This window comes from Photinus pyralis, unplaced genomic scaffold, assembly GCF_008802855.1.
Source record: "Photinus pyralis isolate 1611_PpyrPB1 unplaced genomic scaffold, Ppyr1.3 Ppyr1.4_LG1, whole genome shotgun sequence".
NCBI classification, from domain to species: Eukaryota; Metazoa; Arthropoda; class Insecta; order Coleoptera; family Lampyridae; genus Photinus; species Photinus pyralis.
The window spans coordinates 60,124,041-60,148,040 of record NW_022170249.1 but is presented as its reverse complement, the minus strand read 5'-3'; the positions used below and the strand labels follow the sequence as shown (position 1 = coordinate 60,148,040).

The following is a 24,000-nucleotide window of genomic DNA, read 5'->3' as shown; positions in this document are numbered from 1 at the left end:
ACGCAAAGCGGAGTGCCTTTAACGTTGCAAGTGCTTAAAGACCAATTATGCACGTGTATCTTATAGTATTTTTTATTATACCTGCAGTATAATTTAAAAATAGGAAATACAATGAAATCATATTGACGTTATACTCGAATACATGTTTCATTAAGTGGGCTGGGTGTTCGAAATTTCACGATTGCCATGGAAATGTCACTTGACGTTTGCTTATAAAAATCATCGTCTTTGTCAATAAAACGATTTCCGTTGAAAAAGATAATACATCGTCCATTAAATCGCTTGTTGTAAAGTCTAAACAAACGTTGGTAGGTGTAAAATCCAAATCCAGTAAAGTCTATTATAAATAATATGAAAAGTTGTTTCCATGGATGAATAGGAAGTTACTTACGAATAAAGTCTTAAATGCATCGATAATGCTGGCATATATGAAGGAAATGTCAAAGGTATTTAAATCTTCTATCTTTTGGTGCATTCATTCAAAACTTCACTTATTGCTGGGATTAAAAAGTGGAACAGATTTGGAAGCATACCCTAAATTACGCGCGTTTGTAAAAGCTTCAACCAAAGGATAGGTACAAAAGCCAAAGAAATGTTCTGCATTTACAGAAAGCGACCTAAGAGGATTTTTTATTTCATCCCAGATGACAGTTTCAAAAGTCATACTTGAAGTATCGTTACTTAGCAACTTTAAAGCACGTGTGTTTTAAAGGCCTTTTTTCGCACGCATTTGAGTATTTAAAACGGAGATTGTGATTCAGGTATAATAAAAAATTGTTGTAGTCATCCATGCATTAGCAGAGGATTTGTATTCAACAGGAATGTCTGCGTTTTTAAATGCCCGTGGATTTTTTGCCTTTCCTATCACTAGCATCTTTAGTTTATGTGACCCATTTGCATTGCAACAAGCTAAAAATGTTACCCGTTCTTTGCTTATTTTTCGACCTGGTGCGGTCTTCTCTTGGGAACGAACCAGCGTTTTTTCCGGCAACATTTTCCAGTAGAGAGCCGATTCGTCGGCGTTGTATATTTGAGTAGCCACAAGATTTAATTGTCTTACCTTCTCTTTAAATGTAGTCAAGAAAGGATTGACGACACTTTGATCATTGGATAGTTTTTCGCCGCACACTTTTAAAGCACGAAGACTATGCCTTTTTCGAAAGTTACAAATCCAGCCCCTGCTAGCTCTAAAATTATCATTTCCATATGTTTCGGTATAAAACTGTCTTGCTTTAGCAGATAAAATTTCATAGGAAATTGGGACATGCCTCGATCTTTGTCTACAAAACCATGCATACAAACGAGTTTCCATTTCAGCATATTCAGCTTTTCGTAAAGTTTTTCTGAGCCCTGGGGCAGATTCACATTGACCAATAAATCTTAAAAAAACAACAATTGTACAAAAAAAACACTAAAATTGTTTTAGAATTAATCCTACCTGTCTATTTTAGCCTTTTTCTTTTTTATGTCACAGATTGTAGATCTTCCAACCCCATACTCAGCGACCAACACTTTACCACTTTCTCCCTTGTTAAGTCTTTCAATAATTTCACTTTTTTGTTTTATGGACAATGTCTTGTGTTTTCTTTTAGGGGCCATTTTTATTTAAGCAAATATTAAAATAAAAACCCACTTATATCACCTCAAATGGCATTACAAACATCCCATACAACAAGCAAAGTAGTATGTAAATATGTATGTATCACTGCTCAAAAGCGTACAAAGCAGTAAAAATGCTGCACAACCAGTTTAATGTGAATCCCAGATGATGTAATTGGGGAAATCCCTGAACATCTAGTCACAATTTCTATAGGAAATATGCTTAAAAGTACAGGTTCGGATTATCGAGTACTATGAAATTCGGATTACAGAGTACCCAATGTATTGAAAAGCTTGTTCGGACTACTGAAGAATTCGGATTATCAAAAGTTCGGATTATCGAGTCTGCACTGTACTACTTTTACACTTTGCGAAATTTAAAATTGTTTCGTTTTGTGCATTTTTCGGGACTTTTGTATTCCCTTTGCGATTTTAAGGAACTCTCCTTCATTCATCGAAATATTTATTTACGTTCGATTAGAAAAGTGCTCAAAATTGGTAAATTTGCGACACGTTTGAATCCTTTGCGTGCATCTCTTTGTTCTTCTTCTGACGAATAATTTCTGGAATTGTTTCCCTTAGATCACCATATTTCTCGACAACGGCCATACCACGTTGAAAACACCGGTTCTCGTCCGATCACCGAAGTTAAAGCTTGTTTCACAATTGACGCAAACGTAAACGCCAACGGAAACGCAAACGGTAACGTGAACATGAACAAATTCGCAGTCTCACAATTAACGTTACGCTCCTGGAATGTTAAGTTTTGTAACGGAATATTTTGTTTATTAAAATGTGTTCTGTGGTAGTTGAACTAACCTAAAAAATGGATACCGACAGCGAAACTGACGAAGTAATAGTTTATGTATTCATGTTACATATTTACGCTCTGTATTACTACATATCCAAAATAAATAAGAAGAGGTAAATATATTCCATACACTGAGAAAAATGGAATGCTTGTTTCAATAAATTTTACAACATTGAGTACAAAATGTTGAAGCAATGAATACATTTATCCGAGAAATGTGGCTACTAGTTGTATCAAACTGGGGATTGTGATTCTTTTAATCACTTTTTTTTGTTGAGTTTATATTATTAAAAGGAACTCTACTTACGCATTGATTACAAAACAACATGAAATTTGTTTGACTCGATTATTTTGCTTTTCGAATCAAGCGTTAGACTTTTTTTATGGGAACATTCAGGGATGTGTGATTTGATAGCGTTATTATGTTGTGACAATACAAGGGCGCTATTATTCCAACAGTCGCTTACACTCCAATCTACAGTATCTGATATTTCCTCCAAGTAAAATAATAGTACTGTGTACAATTATTACAACTTTCAAGGAGCATCTTACATGTTTCATCCAACGCACAAAACAGTGTTGTTTCAAAAATAAACGCAGTTCAATTGAAACTAAGTGGAATGAAGTCAGCATAATGATTTCAGAAACAGAAACTCCAATGACAGCAGTATCTACGCATTGACGCGACGCGAACTATAAGCATAATGAAACAGGTTGTTGAATAGGGATTGTGGTAGTGTTCGTTCAGTGCTAATTTAAAATAATCTAATTACCTATCTGGACAATAAATCATAAATTCATAACAATTGTAAGTAGGTACCTACCCATACTTAATTTCTTATATTCCTGTGCACATTTTTTCTGTTGTAGAATCGGAACAATTGCATTAGGCATATGGAAAATTTGTTCGTATTGTGATGGGAAACGAATAAATTCAGTAGAATAAAAACAAGTAAAATATCTTGTCCTACTGAATATATTAGTTTTTCTCCGTTAGTTTAAAATCGTCCTGTACCTATACCATTGAATGCCTATACTTGCCTATAAATATATAAAAATCATATTTTCGTTTTGTAAGATTGACAACAGTATAAATAAATAAAATTAACAGCTTTACGTATTTCACTGAATCACCAGTACCTATTTAAATGGAATAATAACAATCATTGGTTCAATTCTAATACAGCATCGATCTAACATTGATGAACGGTTGGTATAAAAATGCTTCAACATTGGTTCAACGATATTGTATGTTTGAATGAACATCAAATTGCATTCCTTACAACATAATTATTTTTGGTTTAAAACTTTAGACTACTAAGGCAAAATATGAAATATATGTTGAGTTAACCAATTACTATTATTTAATCAACTGATAATATGACTTCAGTTGAATACCTTTTATTTAACAAAATTTCTATTTTCGTACAATGCGTATATTACATTGGCCATATTTAACATCAAAAACTGTTTGAGGGAAGTATTTTCTGGTTGTTTCAACTATTTATTTTTCTCAGTGTAGCATTATACCTAGATTAATAAGCAAAATCGTTCATGTTCTTGTTAGGTGGTGGTTCGCCCCTTCAACACTCTACGGGACCAGCTGGGAGCATTTGTAAACACTTTTAAATATTTTAAAGTGCATGACCATGAAAAATTTTTTTCATATACCCGGATGTATCCTGCACAATTTGATAAATTGCTTGAATTGGTGAAGCCCAAGTTATTAAAACGAAGTCGACGTCCTGCCCTTCTTCCCGAAATGCGTTTAGCGATGACTTAAATACCTAGCGCACGGTGGTAGTTTTGTAAATCTTTGATTTGAGTTTAGAGTTGGTCACTCAACTGCCTCAAAAACAATTCGGGAAACTTGTGAGGCCATTTGGGAAGTATTACATACGGAATATTTCAAAAGATCTACTGATCAAGATTGGTTAAACATCAGTGAAGAATTTTGGACACGATGGAACTTTCCGAACACACTTGGAGCGATTGATGGCAAACATGTTGCAGTACAGTGCCCCACAAATTCTGGATCTTTGTACTACAACTATAAGAAATATTATAGTATCGTACTGTTGGCCTGCTGTGATGCAGATTATAAATTCACTTGGGTAGATATACAGGGTGATTCCTATAGTACCTGCCACCGTTTGGGAGCGTGTAGGTGGTGCGTAGGGGAGTATTTTGATATAGGACACTTGGGGTCGGAAATCTAAAATAAGGGTGCCAGAGCCAAATTTACCTTCTGGAATTTCGCGGCTGTAGGTAGGCAACCCAACCGGCCGGCGGTGCACACGGAGCGATCTCAGGCGGCGATGTGTGGCTGACACTTGATCAGAATTTTGTTTAAACCCACGAAATCCCGTCTGCAACGACGCGTATCAAGTGAATAAACACTATGGCACGTTTTACTAACACGGAATGCTAGTACACGGGTTTGCCTCGAAACGTTCCAACACATCCTCCTCTAAGGCATTTACCAACGGGCGATCGCGATCACGGGCGCTAGTGGGCTGCGAAATAGGAGGAGGTCGGTGTAAACAAACAAACTTTTCGAAATGGGTGCTTAAATGACCCAAGTATCGATGTGCATCACGAATCTGTGTGTAAAGTTAAGCCTCCGTCAGCTTACCTGCAATTGCCCTGTCTCGCACAGTCGGAAGTGAATTTCTTGAAAGACCTGTCTGCAGGGTAACTGACGGTTTGGATACCGCTCAGCGTACGCTCGTCGTGCAGCTCGTGCGTTACCATTTGCCAATCCGTACATGAAGTGAATGTCCGCGTATTCCGTGTTAGTAAAACGTGCCATAGTGTTTATTCACTTGATACGCGTCGTTGCAGACGGGATTTCGTGGGTTTAAACAAAATTCTGATCAAGTGTCAGCCACACATCGCCGCCTGAGATCGCTCCGTGTGCACCGCCGGCCGGTTGGGTTGCCTACCTACAGGCGCGAAATTCCAGAAGGTAAATTTGGCTCTGTCACCCTTATTTTAGATTTCCGACCCCAAGTGTCCTATATCAAAATACTCCCCTACGCACCACCTACACGCTCCCAAACGGTGGCAGGTACTATAGGAATCACCCTGTAGGTGCATACGGTTCTGAAAATGATGCTGGGATTTTCAAAAGGTCACAAATAAAGATTGATATGGAAACTGTAAGCTCCAGTTTGCCTGAAGGAGAATTGAATGGGAGCTCAGCAAAGGTACCATATTACTTTGTGGGTGATGAAGCATTTCCCCTTAATCATTATCTGTTACGCCAATATCCAGGTAGCGGATTAACTAATGAACGACTTATATTTAATTATCGGTTATCGAGGGCTAGGCGTACAATCGAGAACAGTTTTGGAATTCTGGCCAGTCGATGGCGTGTATATAGACAACCTTTATTGTGTTCAGTTGAGACAAGCGAGGCCATTATAAAGGCAACCGTTTGTTTGCATAATTTTCTAAAAATAAATATTTCTGATAAATATGCACCTCCTACATTAACTGATGTAGTGTTAAATAACGGCGAAGTAGTTGAAGGGAAGTGGCGAGAAATTGTCAGCAATGACAAAAATTTAACGCGTGTTGGAAGAATTGGTGCAGATGTGTCCTCGAAGAAGGCATATAGTTAAAGAGATATTGTAGCAAAGTACCTGCTCACTCCTGAAGGATCTGTGCCTTGGCAAATGAAATATATTAATAGAGGCAAATAACATTTATTTCTATCACAAAATATGTATATAAAAATATGTATTGTATGTATGTAGTTTTATTATACTTCCGAGGTATATTTTTCCAACAGTTCCAACACTTCCCGTTTGAATTTCAGTTTTTTGGCCTGTGGAATGTGTTCCATATCAACCACTACAGATCTCATAAAATTCATATCGGACGAATTATGTGATGCGTCAGATTCAATGCCCTTCTTTCTAGCGTTTACAAATGAGGTAAATGATTCCACAGCTTTGGTTAATGTCTCGGGGATAGATTTATTTTTCGTAGCTTTGGGAGTGGTAGTAGTGGTGCGTGGTTCAGAACTAGTAGGTGATAATAATCCGCTGTCATTGACATCATACCACCCTTCTTCAATGTCTACACTTGGGCTGCTTTGTGAGGAGAAGATTTCAGAATCTTCTGCATCTACAATGTGTTCTTCTGTATGCACTTGTGCCTGGGAAACACGCGGAGTTGCTGATATGAGTCTGGAATATAATATAAGATTAATGCACACATTTTTTATGTCAATTTAATTACAATTACCTTCTCTTTCTGATATGCGGTACAAGCCATAACAAGAGCTTGAAAAACGGAAAAGTACTTTTGGTACTTATAACATCAGCTCCTGAACCTGAAGGAGCAAGTTTTAAACTGTCCGTATGGGCTCTAACGAATCGATCCCTTAAATTGTCCCATCGCCTCTTCACTGTTTCCGCTACAAATAAGGAAAGTAAGTGCTAACAATCGTACTGTATAACTATTGATTTTACCATCACTATTCAAATGTTCTGCAATGGCTAACCATGAATTTTCTTTCATCAAGGTATCTTTAAATTCTTTTAATTTTTTGTTGTATACATTGGGATGTTTTTCTACACACATAATTAACAATTCATCGAAACCTGGATTATCGCACATCATCACAACTTATCTTTCGTTGATTCTATCACAGACTATTCTATTCAATTCAACAAACGGATAATCATGCAATACTTCGTACAAAAATAATTAAGTTTGGTCTTTAAAGGTTATGTGGCTGGATCGCAAGCGCGCGCATGTTTAAAACGCCAACGGGAACGGGAAAGATAAAAGTTGACCAACTGTCACGTTTGTTTCACGTTTTCACGTTCCCGTTGCGTTATATGTGAATGGAAATAGTAAATATTCATGTTTTAATTAAATGCTCACGTTCGCGTTGACGTTGGCGTCAATTGTGAGACAGGCTGAAGCAACGTCGGGCAGTGTTGCCAATGTTGGCGATTTATAGCCATTTGGGCTACTTACATCGCATTTCTGGCGCACACATTTTACATTTGGCGACTGGCGATAAAGTTTGGCTACCCAAAAAAAAATTTAGCGAAACATGGCTACTCATAACCCATAATTGAAGTTAGTGTGCGGCGCCTTCTTAGAAAGTAACAAAATGCGAGATAATGTAGTGGACGTGACTAACATAAAGAAAATAAAACAGGTATTAAGTAAATATAAGTAGCCAGGTCGCATCGCAGGTAGGTAAGGTAAGAGGTAAGTTCAAAGGTTCTATTGTTGTTGCGCCATAAATAATAAATTAGACACTTTGTGATTAGCAGATGTAACAAGCCGCCGCCGTCGGAATTCTGGCAAATTTGATGAATGAATAAGGTAGGTATAGTACAAAACCCTGTTTTGCGGAAAAGGGCTACAAAACAGGATAATAAAAATGACGAAATAATAAGTAAATGAGACCGCACTGGCACCTTCTGACCAGTTTTCAAATTGTTTTGTTAATGTTTCCCACGCCCACCACCCTTTGCACTGCACTTGCTATTCTGCATTTTTTAAGTTTAAACTCTAAGTATTCATCTATTGCAATTTGCATCGTTTACATCTCAAGTCAAGTTCGTATCACAATCACATACGTATAACAAGTATAATCAGTAGTTGCGTTTGATATATTTTAATTGGAACTTGCAAGTTCGCTGTTCGCAGTTTAGTGTAATAAGTAAATAAAGTAGGAAAAGGAGTTGCAATGCCAAAGCAATATTCCCGAAAATTTAATCAGAAGTGGTGCTCTGAATCTTGGGCAAAAGGTTAGTAGTGCTAGTTATGTAGTTATTTTGGTTTATTTTGCATGTGCCATGTCGTCAGCGGAAAAAAAATCCAATGAAAAAAAAACTACGGAAAAAAAATCCAGGAAAAAACAGCCACGGAAAAAAAATCCAGGAAAAAACAGCCACGGAAAAAAAATCCTACGGAACAAAAATCCACCGGAAGTATAATCCATAGAATAATAATCCATGGAAACATAATCCATGGAAAAATAATCCATGGAAAATTAATCTATGGAAAAAGTACAGGATTTACCATCCAAGGAAAAAACGGAAAAACATCTACGGAAAAATCTGTATGAGAAAAAGGGAAGTACCTAAACCTGTGATAGCGTTACGTAAAAAAAAACACAATAAATGCAAAATATAATAAGTTTTAATAACAACTAGGGCCAGGGCGTACTGTTGACAATACAAAATATGTATAAAGAAATGAAGTATAATAGTTTCAATGAACTATGTAAATCGAATAGTATGACCTACGGCTAAAATGAAATCTTCCATAGTTCGGGCCCCGTCTCTGTATTCTACGCAAAGGGTGTTTAGTCGTCTCTGCAAGTTTTCAGTTGTGGTGCATTTTAGTATATTAGTATTAATTTAGTCAGTTTAGTGTAATGTGTAATAATTGAACTATACAGGGTGATTCAAATTCAAAGGCCACCATGGGGATCTCGGGAACTGTAAGAGATAGGTAGAGGTAGTTTACATTTGACAAAGTTACCCTTGATGGTAACATCATCTATTTTTAATAAGAAATAACGTTAATTCGTAAAAACGCAAGAAACTACTTACGTACGTTACTTAAGACAAAGGCAAAAAAGATATTTTTTAGGCTATCATCACAAAAACGTTGATTTTGTGGTCGCTTTTGCGGCCATAAAGTTTCACTTTATTGTACGCTTCTGTCAAACTTTACTTTATTGTACACATCTGTCAAACTGTACCTACTTATTTGAAACTGATGTGTGAGAACCAGTAAGCTGTTTGATAGAAAGCGTCTATCTGGTTTGTCCCCATCAAGGATTGGTCCATCCACGTGCGTTTTTTTCATTTTCAGACTTGTAGGAATGTTTCACACTATTTTGCGTAATCACAATGTTCACATTTAAAATTATAGTTTGACGTTTCAATCTTTGCTGCTTGCAGAGACCTTTTTGAAGTGTAGAACCAAAACATGAGGAAGATGTTGTTGCTTACATTATTATACGAAAAATCACCAGCAATTAACCGAGAACACAAGTAGCTACCTATACCTACCATCAAAGTAGGTAATCAGGTTTCTAATAATTGTACGTTAACTATAAGGTCTTGGAAGCCACAGTTACGAAGGACCTATTGCATTTGACATTATTAAAATCTTGTGCAACCGAGGAAGTTGCGATTGTACTTTTACTCTCAAACGCCTGCTTTTATATCATATATGGCTTAGGGTCGCAAGCGCAACGCTTGCAGCTTCCAAAATTTCATTTAGGGTATCTGGACTGTCGCTATCACCCATTTTGATACGCACAAAACACACGCAAAGATGCTAATTATAATTACATATGACAGGAAATGCTTTGTTTTTAATTGTCTAAGATAACTATGATTTTCAGAAAATATATGTTTATGAGCAAATTTTTGAATTCTTTTTTGATGATCGCCTAAAAAATGTTGTGTGCACCTTGGCCAAAAGTGATTTGTTAGGCCTCATCTGAATTGCGGCCTCGGCTGCCGCCTCGGCCACAAACAGCAGCTTCGGCCAAAAAAGATCACTTTTACGGCCTTGGTACACAAATAACTATTACAAGCATTTGAAGAATGCAAGTAAGAGGATGAAGAAAAGAATGCATTAACCCATCGTTAAGTAACAATCCTGATAATTGCCTACAATATAATTTAGAAAATTAAGCCAGAAAAGAACACTGTTCCTTTAATTTAATATACATTCTTTTTTCCTGACTGTTTTTTCCAGGATTTTGTTTCCGCTGACTTTTTTTACCTGGCTTATTTTTCCGCTGGTTTTTTTTCCGTGCCTCTTTTTTCCTGGATTTTTTTTCCGTAGTTTTTTTTTCATTGGATTTTTTTTCCTAGATTCGTGCCATGTTTATCAAAGCCTAGCTGTATTTTATTATTTTTTCTATATTTAAAGACACTCAATTATGTTTAGGTTGGCTTATGAAGAGTGGCGACGATGACCTGCAAGATGCATATTGCAAGCTTTGCAAATCTGCATTACGGGCCCACATTACCGATTTAAAGAAGCACGCAAATTCCATTGCACATAAAAGGAGGGCAGCAGATTTGGTTCCTGCGGCGAATAAGATAACGTCTCACATGCAAATTCAGGTTACAAATGAGCAGAAAGAAAGTGATCTTAGGATTTCCCATTACGTCGCAATGCACACATCAATTAGGAGTGTCGACCATCTAACCGATCTCATTAACAATGTCATGAATTCTCAATTTCCAACGTTTCGAGCCATTCAACTTCATCGAACAAAGTGTTCCCAAATAATAAAGAATGTGATTGCGGTAAGTTTAATGGATGAGCTAAAAACAGACATTATTTCAAATAATAGTAAATATTCTCTAATATTGGATGAGTCTACGGATGTGTCTGTGATCAAATATTTATGTGTTTGCATTAGATATTTTAGTAAAACTAAACAAGAATTCGTCACTGATTTTTTGGGACTCATACCTTTAGAAAGCGCTACCGCGCAATCATTGTTTGATAGTCTAGTTAATTTTATACATAGTTTAGGGTTTAATTTAGATAATTTAATAGGTATAGGTACAGATGGGGCCAGCAACATGTGTGGGAGAAATAATTCAGTTTATACTTTGTTACGATCAAAAATTCCACATTTGCAATTAATAAGATGTATTTGCCACTCATTAAATCTAGCTGCTTCAAAGGCTTCCGATGAATTGCCTGCAAGTGTAGAATTTTTATGCCGTGAAATATACAACTGGTTCAGTTGCAGTCCACAAAGAAGGGAACAGTATAAACAATTGTACAATTTGCTATCGGAAAAGAAATTCCAAAATTTTGTACAACTGTCATCAACCAGGTGGTTAGCCAGGTACAATGTAATAGACAAAATATTAAACCACTGGGATGAGTTAAAAATACATTTTAGCGTAGTAGTAAATAAAGAGAAATGCTATACAGCCAGACAATTAAAAGAAATTCTCTTTGATGACGCAAATTTATTACTTTTAAAAATTGTTAAACCAATATTGCAGGAATGTAATCGTTTGAACATAACGTTCCAAAAAAATTATATTAATATTGGTAAATCATATCAAGATTTAGACTCCTATTCTTGAACCGCTCGATAAAAATCGGTGAGTGGGTAACTTTGTCATCGGTGACTCACTCACTCACCAAATTCCGTATTCTTGACACTAATTGAAAACCGCTCGAGTTTGTCAACTTGGCACCACTGTATTCTCACTTTTTTCTCATGTCACTTGTTTGAATCTGTCAAATTGTGATTCATTGCGCTTGCGTTTGTAATTTTTGCGATTTATTCAAATTTAAAATTAAAATATGTCTCGCGCTTCAGAAGAGCAAAAGCTGATACTTGTTCAGTTTTTAAAAAAAAATAAAAACGTCGTGGCAGGGAAAACGTCACCTAATTTTACCAACAAAAATATACACGAGAAGTGGAAGACGGTTGCAGCATCTTTGAATAGCACTGGAAGGCCTTACAAAGATTGGAAAAATTGGCGAAAAGTAATGTTTTCATTAATATGCAACTCAATACCTTATTAAAGCTATATATATTGTTGCAATTTTAGACTTGGCAAGATTTATATTCTCGCGTAAAGGCGAAAGCTGCCAGAATCAACCGGTCAACAAACCAAACAGGTGGCGGTCCCCCCAGTGATGAAAAATTGACCACATTCGAGCAGGATATTGTGGACACTTTTATCAAGCCGGTAGTGGTAGAAGGAGATTCATTAATTAAAGAAAGTGTCTGCAATTTCCATGCGAATGATACAAGTATATAGGCTACGATTTTTTAACAACTTTCACGTTACAATTTTTCCTTGTCCTTTTAGCCACATCCATGATCTCCAATTCCAGTGGTGCAATTGTTCATCCCATAATATTGAACCCTGTTGACGAAGTGATTTTTTTCTTATACAGTGTAGCACTGCTTCAAGACCAGATCGACAAAAGATTTTTTGGACTAGTCACTTCCTTCCTGAGAAAATACCCTTTCGTCGGTCTGTAGTGATTGTGTCTACTAGTTTATGATTATTCTATTGTGCACATTTGAAATGTACATCAACACATGTATTTCAGTAGGTGAGAACCTATTTTATACAGAATTTCTTATATAATCACACGCCAGCTCTAGTGATTATGACGATAAGTAATAAGCTAAACTAGAAAATAACTATACAAGCATTGATCTATATTAAATGTGAGTGATTCGTACAGAGGTTAACCACTATCTCCTACAAAAACGTACAACACGTTTTATCATTTCATTGATTTTATTGAGAATGTACTAACCAAGTAAAAAATAGGTTCCTCGTCTCTCTGCATGGATGGTACGCATTACCTCTTGGACATTAGAATTATTCCAAATGAATGCATCGTGGGTACTTCCAGGATGAGATGCTTTTACGTTCAATATCTTAAGATTTGAATCGCAAATGAGCTGAACGTTTATCGAATGAAATCCTTTGCGATTTATGTACAAGTGTCCTGGTCGATCGGGATCTTCCGCGGGGGGCGCCACAATTGCCACGTGAGTACAATCTATACAGCCGACAACACCAGGGAAGTTGTACTTTTCGAAAAAACCCATTCGTACTCGGTCCAGTTCCTCGAAGTTATGAGGGAATCTTACAAATCGATTGAAAATCGCTGGGACATTGAAAGCATCGCTCACTTCACTGATGCATCGACTTACAGTCGGTTGGGAGACAGACATGAACAAGTTGGAGCCTACATCCATCTGATAAGATCCCGAAGCAAAAAAGCGTAATGCAATCAATATCTGCCATATAAGAAAAGAAACCAATAAGCTGTAAGTGGAAAATTTTCTTTACTTACACGAATGGGAATCTCCAAATCTGAAGCTCGATTTGTTGGTCTCATATGGGGGGACAACACCTCCACAATAATCCTAAACAGTTCCTTGGGAAAACGAAACATGTTTTTAAACTGGACATCGCTAAGAATGGCAATTGCGTCAGCCCGGGGTCTTTGAACACGGACAACTTCTTCTGCTTCCTCTTCGGCGTCCAGCAAATCCAACATAACCAGTTCGTCCATTTTAATTTCTTGAATGAATCTTTATATACTTAGCAAAACTGTGGTAAAAACAGAGGTGTAGAAATTGTACACTTCACACGGATTATGCACACTTTCGCGAGCAAAATGATAATCGTTAAAAAGAAGGAAGTTTAATAAACAGTTTCGTATAAATAAATAATAAAAATCGCCTAGAAATCACAGGAGAACGAGCACGAAAATTTATCAAAAGCGAGGTTAGATTTCATTCATAAATCATATAAACACTGAGAAACGACAAGGTGAAGGATGCATAAAATACTCACGAAAAGCGTGACGGTTTTATTTATTGCCTATACTTCAGGAAAATATACGAGTAAGATCACCAAAAATCAGTTTAAAAGGATCGCACAACTCAAGTCACTGAAAAAAAACTGATCGACTGAAAGCGCTCGACATGTGACAGTGTGAGTCACCCACTCGAACGGTTTAAAGCGTCAAGAATACGAAAATATGAAAATCGCTCGAGATGACGTCATACTCACTCACTCACACGGTAGTCACGCGTTCAAGAATAGGGCCCTAAAATATCATTTACTTATCTCCTAGCAAAAAAAATTATGAAACCAGTGTTTTTAAATAGTGGATTGCAAGTAATAGTTGAGAATATCGATAACCAATTGGCTTTTATTCAACCCGAAGATTCGGATTTCGGGGTTGATTATTTCACAATGCTAAATAAGGTGAAAATTAGTTCAGAAAACAAAATTTGTGTACAAAACAAAGCATTTAACTTTATTCACAAATTACTCGCAGAAGTGATTAGGCGTTTACCAGAAAACATGGAGTACTTTAAAAACTTATAAGCTTTTTTTCGCCTGAGCACTGCCTTTCACCAGCAGTACGATGCAATTTTATCGATTTGCCATTTTTAAAAATATTTGCAGATAGCAGTAAACTTTCTTTAATGGAGACTCAGTATAATAAAATGTTAAGTATTAACTGGTCCGAGATATTCGGCGAAAATGTATTAAGTAATACATTTATGTTTTGGGCTAAAATGTACACTTATACAGACGCAGGAGGTTCTTTTATTTTTAAGGAGTTAGCGGACTTTGTCCTAACATTGTTATCTTTGCCAACTTCAAACGCTGTAGTTGAACGTGTATTTAGCATTATGAATGCGGTAAAGACAAAGTTACGTAACCGAATGCAGTTTGAGATGCTGTCTAGTTTATTGCGCATTCGGGTACGATCATATAGGGACGGAACGTGTTGTAATGCGTTTAAAGCCACTGCTGAAATGTTACAGCTTTTTAATAGTGACATGTACATTAATCGGCCAAGCACTAATACTTCGCAAACTCATGCTTTAGAAGAAGCAGATATAGAAATTCTATCGGCATTTGAAGAATTTAATGTACCGTGCATTTCAATTATTGAATAAGATTACCTATGTTATGTAAAGATGTAATAAATTTAATTAAAATACCAATAAAATGATTTTTTAATTGTGCGTTTTTTTTAAATTGTAAGGTTGGCTACATTTGGCTAACAGGTGGCGCTTATGTTGGCGATACTGATGAAAAAATACTTGGTAACACTGACGTCGGGCGCGGTCAGTACTTGGATGGGTGACCGCTTGGGAACACCGCGTGCCGTTGACTCCTTTTTTTTTTCTAATTTTCGCTTCCTTTTGACACATATTTAGCGATACTACTTTTACACTTTGCGAAATTTAAAATTGTTTCGTTTTGTGCATTTTTCGGGACGTTTGTATTCCCTTTGCGATTTTACCGAACTCTCCTTTATTCATCGAAATATTTATTTACCTACGATTAGAAAAGTGGTCAAAATTGGTAAATTTGCGACACGTTTGAATCCTTTGCGTGCATCTCTTTGTTCTTCTTCTGAGGAATAATTTCTAGAATTATTTCCCTTAGATCACCATATTTCTCGACAACGGCCATACCACGTTGAAAACACCGGTTCTCGTCCGATCACCGAAGTTAAGAGCGCGCTGCCGGAGTGGTGGGGATCAGCGTAGAAAACACACTTAAAACATGCCTTTAGATTTTTGTACAATTTTTAAAAACCGTTTGTGGTATCGGCCCAATTTTTTTTTATATTAATCAGCAAGGACCAGCGCAGGAGGTAACGAATTTTCATCGATCTACATTCGCTATAAATAGGTTAATAACATTTTTGAAAATGGGCAATTTTAATTTTTTATGAAATCAAATCTCCATGAATTTTCGTCATTGCCTTCTTGGGGTCATTACAAAGATAACACATAAGTTTCAAGTGATTTTATGGCAGGCGCGGATCCAGAAGAAGTTTTCACCGGGGGCGATTAAATAAAAGTAAATACAATGTGTATTATTACCACACAGTATAAAATATAGTCACACCATACTACACCAAACTACTCTTACTCCGTGTCCATATCCATACATGTACTTTGGTGTTAGCTTTACACCATGTGCACGGTGTTGACTTTGTAACACATTACAGAGTCATTTTTCCACTTTATTGTTGTGTTAAAATCTACTCTGATCTATTGAGAACTTCACACCAATCGGATAAAATCCAGGATAATATATAACTCCATTTCAGTGTCACTTGACCATGTAAGTTAGTGACTTTAATTAAGCCGTAGAGTAACTTGACATTATGATGGTGTAGCAATTACACAATGTGTTGTCACTTTCAATCGTAAGTGGTGAGGTCATTATCTGATTTTGGTGATTATTAACCAATATTGGAAGTCAATTTTTACTCCAAAACAGATTTAATATCACCGCGTTACTGTGTCTTTTCAACTTGTATAAATGATTAATTCACATGGAAGGTGTAAATGATTGATAATGGGTTTTCACCGTTCACATTATTTCATAATGAGTAGGTACAACAGCTATACCTAACTTATTTCAACTTCAAAAAGAGCTTATCAAAAAAGATATATCTACTTCTGTAGGTACCTAATTCTAAATTCTATACCTAATATTAATAACTTATACATTATTTTGAATTTCAAGACAAAATACACTTAATGCTAAGTCAAGAAGTATAAAAAATATTGTAAATGAAGGTAACATAGTTATAAGTATATCATACCCGTATTACGTATAATATGAAAATTTAACAAAATTTATACTTTGGAACAATACACCAAGTTGTTAATTTAGAACGTAATAAATACTTTTCAAAGGGTTCTTTATAAGTTAAATTTTCTATTTTTAAAAGAAAACATTCAGATTCTAAATTTTCGATAATGTAAACACATTTTACTTCATCATATTGTCGTGTTTTCCACGGTTTCGCCACTAAATATGGAGTTCCATCTGATAGAATAAGATCAACAATAAGGGAAAACTCAGGGAGGGCGGCCTTCATTCCCCTACATATGAAATAGCCTGATTTATAAAAAAAAGCCACCAAAAGACAACCACTTTAGTACACCAATATTTTTTTGGTTAGGAAACAACGATTTATAAATTGTGCTTTGAACAAGAATGTTTATCATAGGCCCGTACTCCATATGGGGTTCCATAATTTTATTATTCCACTGATGGCTCATATTTATTTGATGCTTATGTGACAACGTATTGCAAATAGCCGTAAAATTTTTTAGTTTGGGTACCAAATTTTTGAAATATCCATGTTTCGCCTCAAATCTCATAGTCCATAGATTAACTAATGGACCTAATGATTTCATAATCCGACAGTAATGAAGAAGCATATGATGTTTGGGTAGTCTGCGTTCATCAAAGTTATTATCAAAGAATTTAAGATGATTTTCAATAAGGCGTTCTAGCTTTTCTAGTTCTAGTTTAGTTATGCGTGGTGAAAGAGCAATTTGTGTTATTGATATTATGGAAGAAATTAAATAAAATTTTGTTTTTAAATCGTCATCTAATAGATCTTCTAATATTATTGGAATAAATCTGATTAAGCACCACGTTTGGGCAGCTCGTTGTCCAATTAAATGCCCTGGTTTATCTAATATTATTGGACTTGGTTTATTATTCCTATCTGTTTTACCAAAGGGAAATGCTTGTAACCTCGAATTAATATCACGTATAGTTGCTAGTTTTTTATCAACCAATAGCTTTAAGAATATTTTAATTTCGTAAGGAGCAATGCCTTCTAGGATATCGTGCATTGGATCCACTGAAGCAGAATCAAAAATATTAAAATATTTTAAGTCACATAACCCACTACGACATTTAACGCCAAGTACTTGCTTTTCATCTTTAGCTTGATTACAATGAAGCTCATAATTATTCATGTTCCGTAGTAAAGAAACATCTTCTCGTGTTAATGATTGGCAAGTCTTTTTATCAGCAGTACAAATTCGGCAAAAATTGTTGGCTGAAAAGCTCTCAACCATTCCCAATAATACATTACCACCTAGATTATCGTGTGATAAAGCAACAACCGAGCCAAAAATTGTTTTATTCTGAGGTTCGATAAAAATACCTTGAGTTTCTAAAACTTTAATATCGTTGACAATAGGTTCTAAAATAGCATTTATTCCAAACTGCTTAATGTCTGATGAATAACACAATGCAAGAAGATGTATGTGAGATAGCTGAGAATTTAAATAACTTGGTATGTTGGTTATGCTGAAGTAAAAAGCCCCAATTTTATGAGCTCCAGTTTTACTGCCCAGAGGATTCGTTGTTTCGAAATCGTCATAATATAGTATTATTCTGAGATTACAAGGGTTTTTAAAAAAATTATGATTTTTAATGTAAACACCGTCTTTAATATCATTTATGTACACGTCGTTACTCGTTAAATTAGTAGAGTGTTGTTCAAATAAATTAAAATATTGCTCACAAGTTAAAAGAGATGTTAACGTTGATAGAATAGGTACATAAGAAAATGTACTGGTTACATTTTTCTCAATATACTGCTGACTAGATTTATCAAATACTTGATCTCTACGTATGCCTATTGTAACTTGTTTGGGTAAGACTAATGATTTATGAATTAATTTGTTACGTTTGTAAGAAGTATTTAACAATTCAATGTCTTTCTTTATTGCTGCACTTCGGTTTTGTAAATTATCTAATAATTGTAAAGAGTTGTTACTGTTTGAATAAGCGTTGGTTTCTCCAATAATATTATCAACAACATTTTCAATTAAAAATTGTGTGGATTGAAAAATAATCTGTATGGTTGTTTCTGGAATCCCCAAAGAGTGTAACTTTGTAGTATATGCCAACAAATATTCTTTAAAATCAAAGTTCGATGCAGTATTGTCAAATATTTCAGTAACGTTACTATTAGTTTCACATTTAGCAGTATGTATATCATCTTGCAGTTGTTCAACTCCGGCAGGTAGTACAAGAGGAACTTGTACATTATCATTAACTTGGGTTACAGTATCGAAAACTTCTGTCAAATTATCAGAACTTACAACACAATTAAGAGTGTGACGTTTATAACCGCAGTAGGTATATAACTTTAATTTGCACTTAGTGCAAATCAGTTCAAAATTTGTTAAATTTTCATAGAGACAGTGTTGTTTTCTTAAATGCTTTGACAATAATTGAAAAGATTCAAAATTACTGGCACATTTAAAACAAACCAGCATTGTACTGGAATAAGTAAATCAAAAATCAAATAAACTAGCATTTGCTTATAAGGCGAGATTTATTATTGCGCTAATAGTTTTGATCGCAATTCTCTAATATTGGGCGTGATTTTAATATCGTCTATACCGTAAAAAAACACTTGAATGAATTTATAGAAAATTTCTAGTGTAGGGTCATAAGTTAAATTAAAAACGAAAAACGATTTAAAAAGGAGGTCAAAAGCTTGCCCAGAATTAGTAATGCTTTCCACCGCAAGTACCTTATTATCTACCGATATAGTGTAGTAATCTACCGCTTTCTCTGAAGATCCAGAAGCGATTAAAAAAGGTTGATTAGTTTTTTTGGCAGTAATTATTTCCTCGAGTGATTCACTGTTCTAAAAATTAATAATGTAAGCGTAACAAAGAAAAGGGTTGCTTAGTTCTTTACCTTTTTAAATACAATAAGCCTTTTACTAATTTCTGGCAGTGATTCCCTGTTCACCGCCTTTTTGCGTCCCTTGGATGTAGCTGGCAACAACTTGATCAACATAAACAAAGTTTTAGTTGTGACGTCAAATTGATTTAGGTATTCATTGTCGGAGTTTATCTCATTGCAATAAATATTTTTAACTTTTTCCGATATATTCAAAATTTGCAACTCCAGATTAATGCAGTCATTGTTGGGATACAGCAATCCAAAATCCAAAGATATCTAAAAAATTAATCGAGAATTATTTCAGATACAAAGGGTGTTAGTACAGTGGGCATTTATCAAACATATTGATATATAATACTAACCAGTCCAGGAGTGTCTAAAAACCTAGGAAATTCTTGAAAGATGTTAGTCTCGTTGCAAAGTTTTCGTCTAGCCAAAAATGTCGCTTTGAACTTCTCTATTAGGTCCGGATCTTTAGGATGGGTGTGTTTTAAATAGTCAATGTCCTCTTGGAAATTATCAAGGTTTATCTCTTCAACATTCAGTTTTGGTTTTTTCTGTGGTATTTCTGGCCTGTTTTCTTTTGAAGATCTTCTGACAGTTCTCAAACGCCAATCTATGTACCCAGATCGCTCGTCGGGGTTATAAAATGCTTCCTATAAGAAAATTGGAAGTTATTTATATTTTTTACAATAAGTAATTTAGATAGCAATAGCATGCAAAAAGCAAAATCATAGATTTCAACTGACATAGCCATATTTGCTGCATGGATCTCTCAAATTCGGGAAGAGGTCGATAATAGCTTTAGCATACATAGTCTTTATATATTTTAAAGGTTGTTGGCCGTATTTTTCTATCATATCTAACACAATCACGTTCACTAACAATCTTCGGTTTCCTCTTGTTAAAAGTTTCTTTGTTTCATATTCTGTGATAATCTGTGTAGCTCCTACGCGAATTAATAAGTTTTGCAAGGCCTGAAATGAATAATGTTAAATAACAAAATAGCTCGCAAAATAGTATTTACAGGGTGGTGTTTTTAAGTGGACCATTAGAAGTATCTCAGGAACGGTTTGGAATTTCGATTCGACCCATTATCTTTTTTGAATAATCGATCAAAAGGAATCATTTTAAAATATTTTCAAGATGGCCGGTTTTCGGGTTGTACCCGAACGATACCGGAACTTTCTTATTTCAATTGGCACTATCTCATAATTCCTCATAAAAAATCAGAATGACTTTGTCAATATGATGGTATGTCTAACTGGCATGGTTTTGAAGTTATTTGATATTTTTTCAGTGTTTCAGAGGTTCCGTAAATTAGCCATATCACTGTTGTCTGACAACTTAGCAAAATGCTTTTATCACCAATCGACAGCTAAAAGTTCAGGCTATCAAATGTTATTGGTCGGATTTTCAAATGCGAATCGAAAATAATGCGAACAAGAGTTCAAAGTAGACAATCGGTTTATCGTCAAAAACTCGATATTTTCAAATGGAAACTTTATTATGCATCAATGGAAAGACCATAAAAAAGCGGACAAAAAATGTATTTGCAAAATTTTTCTAAAGTGGTCAGTTTTCAATTTATTCGTCAAAAATAAAAAATTTTCAAATAGCAAAATCAGAACTTCATTCTATCCACCTCATAAATCTAGATGTCATCAATAAAATCACTCAAAACAGTTGAACATTTGAGTGTCATAAAGACGTCATAATTACTCATTTTATGAAAATTCAACAAAACAGTACACGAATCAAAATGAAACAACTGAATCGGTGACGTCTATACATTTTTTGTCTGTTTTTTTAATGGTCTTTCCATTGCTGCATAATAAAGATATGGTTTCCATTTGACTATTTCTCTCGTCTTACTTTCGACCAATCACAAACGCGCAATTTTGAATTGCACATGGTTTCTAGATGGAAAAACCGAATGACAGCACCTGTCAGTAGTTTTTTCGAGATTACCCGCGGCAAAACTTGACAGCTGTTGTCACCAAAAATTACATTACCTTTGACATTACTGATGAAATAGTCTTGTCAAATACCATTCGGGCATCAAATTTTTGCTGTGTAAAAAATTGAAAAAACACAATGCAAAGTAATATTTTGTTAACAAAATGCATTCGTGCAGCTGCAAAAATCCTCGTCTTCGACTCGGATTTTTGTTGCCACCAGCATGCTTCTTGTTAAAATATTACTTAGCAGCGTGTTTTTTCGATTTTTTCGGAAAAATTAGATGCCCTTATGCTATTACTACTGAAAATATCGAGTTTTTGACGATAAACCGATTGTCTATTTGAACTCTTATTCATATTATTTTCGATTCGCACTTGAAAATCCGACCAATAACATTTGATAGCCTGAACTTTTAGCTGGCGATTGGTGATAATAAAAGCTATTTCCTAAGTTGTCAGACAACAGTGATATGGCTAATTTACTGAACCTCTGAAACAGTGAAAAAATGTCAAATAACTTCAAAACCATGCCAGTTAGACATACCATCATACTGACAAAGTCATGATTTTTTATAAGAAATTTGAAAATGCCATCAGAAAAGATAGTGCCGTTTGAAATAAGAAAGTTCGGTATCGTTCGGGTACAACTGGAAAAGCGGCCATCTTGAAAATATTTTTAAATGATTCCTTTTAATCAATTATTCAAAAAAGATAATGGGTTCAATCGAAATTCCAAACCGTTCCTGAGATACTTCTAATGGTCCACTTAAAAACACCACCCTGTATAGTATTTGGAGATTTCCATGCAGCTTGACCATTAGATATCAACAAGAAGAAATATTTTTTTACGCAACTATTGGGTATAATTTACACTTTTTAAGGTTTCTATTGTAGGTAGGTAACTACCAATAAAAAATATTGCACCAAATGGAAAAAAAAGGGAAGTTATTGAACAAATTATGCATTAGGATATCTTGGACATTTGTGCATGAATAAAGTCGTTAGAAGCACTATTTTTTCAGTTACCTCTTTATCAAAACTACTTGGTACCGAGGTTGGTACAATAAATCCTTGCAAATCGTTGATAGTAACTATATCTTCACTACTCAAAGTTATTGTAGTCGACTCTGAAATCGTCGAGCTGGAACTGGAAATACTTGGAGCAGAGGGATTGGCATCAGCACCAGTATTTATTCGAGTATTTACAATGCGAAATATAAAACCCTTTTCTACTCCTTTTAAGAAATCGACAAAATCATCGTTTTCAATCTGGCATCCAGATGTGTCACACAGTATCACATCATTCGGATCCACATCATTGATATTGAACTTTTGCATAGCTAAAATGGAGTGAAGATGTGTAAGTTTGATGTGCCAGTACTTTTTAAGATAACTACGTACTTCGTAGCACCATTGAGTAAAGGATTTAGTTACTCAATGGTACCACTAATCGAAGCGCGCTAAAGATAACTTTGCGAGGGCGGACAGGTGCAGGTGGAACTGAATTCTCCTTTGTAATTACTTTTAAGATAAAGGTCTGTATAGGTAGTAACCCAGTCGACTGTACCTTTATGTTCAACTTCCCTAGACCCTATCCACCCTTACATACCTATCCCTATCTTGACTCATGAGTTTCATTGGAAAATACCCAATTTTACAAAAGTAACGCTTAAACGTGTAAAAAGTAAATCCGAGCTAAAAATGAAACAATAACCTACTATCAATACCTATAGATATTAATCATTGTGTTGAATCTGCCAATTGTGTGAAAAAAAATGTAGGTGCTTATATAAAATCTAACTATAGGTAGGTAGGTTATTATCTACAACCATTCATTGAACAAAAACAATTTGTTCAATGCTAGAACAGTAGTGCTAAAATTTTTATAATTCAGAATGCACTTACCTTGCAAAATAAAAGTTTGATATGTTGCCTCGTCTACGTTAACGGAAATCCACTTCAAATTGTTGTTAAACTCGATTTTAACAAACATATTCACACACTATATGCAGAGTAATCAATAGGTAAGATAATTCTTTAATTGGTATAAGCATAAGAGTAAAAAATTCTGTAAGTGATTAACTCTCACGGCACGCTATTAATAATTGGACTGGCAACAAAATAACAAACCTGCCATAAATGCTTACGCTTGTCGTTGAATGCACTCCATGGTAAGTGAAATCTTAAGCTGCGTCCCAGATACGCGCGCCGAAACTGCGCAAAACGTTTGCGAGCGTTGAGAAATGTTTTGCGCACAGCTGTCTTGTCTCTGGTTTGTGTGTGTGCTTGGCTTGTTTGCTAGGGTTCGCCAATTGAAACGGGTGAATAATTTTTTGGAGTGACCATATTGGATGATGATGTGCAAATCTCTGCAGCAGCATTTTATTATTCTTTTGCGACGCTATATAAAGAAAAAGCAAGACGCAGAGAAGACGCTATTGGATGACGTAAATTTTTTAAAAGTCGCAATATTTAATAGTGGCAGCAACCTGTTGAACGATTTATTCATTGTCACGCACTTGGACAGTTCAAAAAATTTTTGCGTAAATATCTTGTGAAGATTTTGAAA

General features: G+C 35.2%; 4 protein-coding genes across 5 annotated transcripts; 1 reads left to right on the top strand and 3 right to left on the bottom strand.

Annotated features, from left to right (window-relative positions):
* Positions 1–757: 757 nt before the first annotated feature.
* On the bottom strand, positions 758–1,599 carry LOC116164499 (jerky protein homolog-like). Its single transcript, XM_031478690.1, has 2 exons — positions 1,439–1,599; positions 758–1,379 (listed from the first exon to the last, which is right to left on the bottom strand). Exons 1-2 carry the CDS (start codon positions 1,597–1,599, stop codon positions 758–760), a joined length of 783 nt encoding a protein of 260 aa, XP_031334550.1.
* Positions 1,600–11,538: 9,939 nt separating this feature from the next.
* Positions 11,539–12,437, top strand: LOC116164491. Its single transcript, XM_031478679.1, has 3 exons — positions 11,539–11,932; positions 11,998–12,202; positions 12,262–12,437. Exons 1-3 carry the CDS (start codon positions 11,747–11,749, stop codon positions 12,435–12,437), a joined length of 567 nt encoding a protein of 188 aa, XP_031334539.1. The 5' UTR covers positions 11,539–11,746.
* A 212-nt stretch (positions 12,438–12,649) lies between these two features.
* LOC116164481 (putative nuclease HARBI1) lies at positions 12,650–14,008 on the bottom strand. The gene is made up of 4 exons (XM_031478669.1): positions 13,993–14,008; positions 13,268–13,527; positions 12,722–13,211; positions 12,650–12,663 (listed from the first exon to the last, which is right to left on the bottom strand). Exons 2-4 carry the CDS (start codon positions 13,487–13,489, stop codon positions 12,650–12,652), a joined length of 726 nt encoding a protein of 241 aa, XP_031334529.1. The 5' UTR covers positions 13,490–13,527; positions 13,993–14,008.
* A 4,970-nt stretch (positions 14,009–18,978) lies between these two features.
* On the bottom strand, positions 18,979–23,514 carry LOC116160443. Of its 2 annotated transcripts, XM_031473636.1 has the most exons (6): positions 23,337–23,514; positions 22,458–22,771; positions 20,220–20,447; positions 19,833–20,126; positions 19,483–19,746; positions 18,979–19,429 (listed from the first exon to the last, which is right to left on the bottom strand). In XM_031473636.1, the coding sequence occupies exons 1-6, from the start codon at positions 23,422–23,424 to the stop codon at positions 19,115–19,117; spliced, it is 1,503 nt and encodes a 500-aa protein (XP_031329496.1). In that variant the 5' UTR covers positions 23,425–23,514; the 3' UTR covers positions 18,979–19,114. The 2 variants fall into 2 exon arrangements, with proteins under 2 accessions (XP_031329496.1, XP_031329497.1); XM_031473637.1 differs by lacking the exon at positions 20,220–20,447.
* Positions 23,515–24,000: the final 486 nt, after the last annotated feature.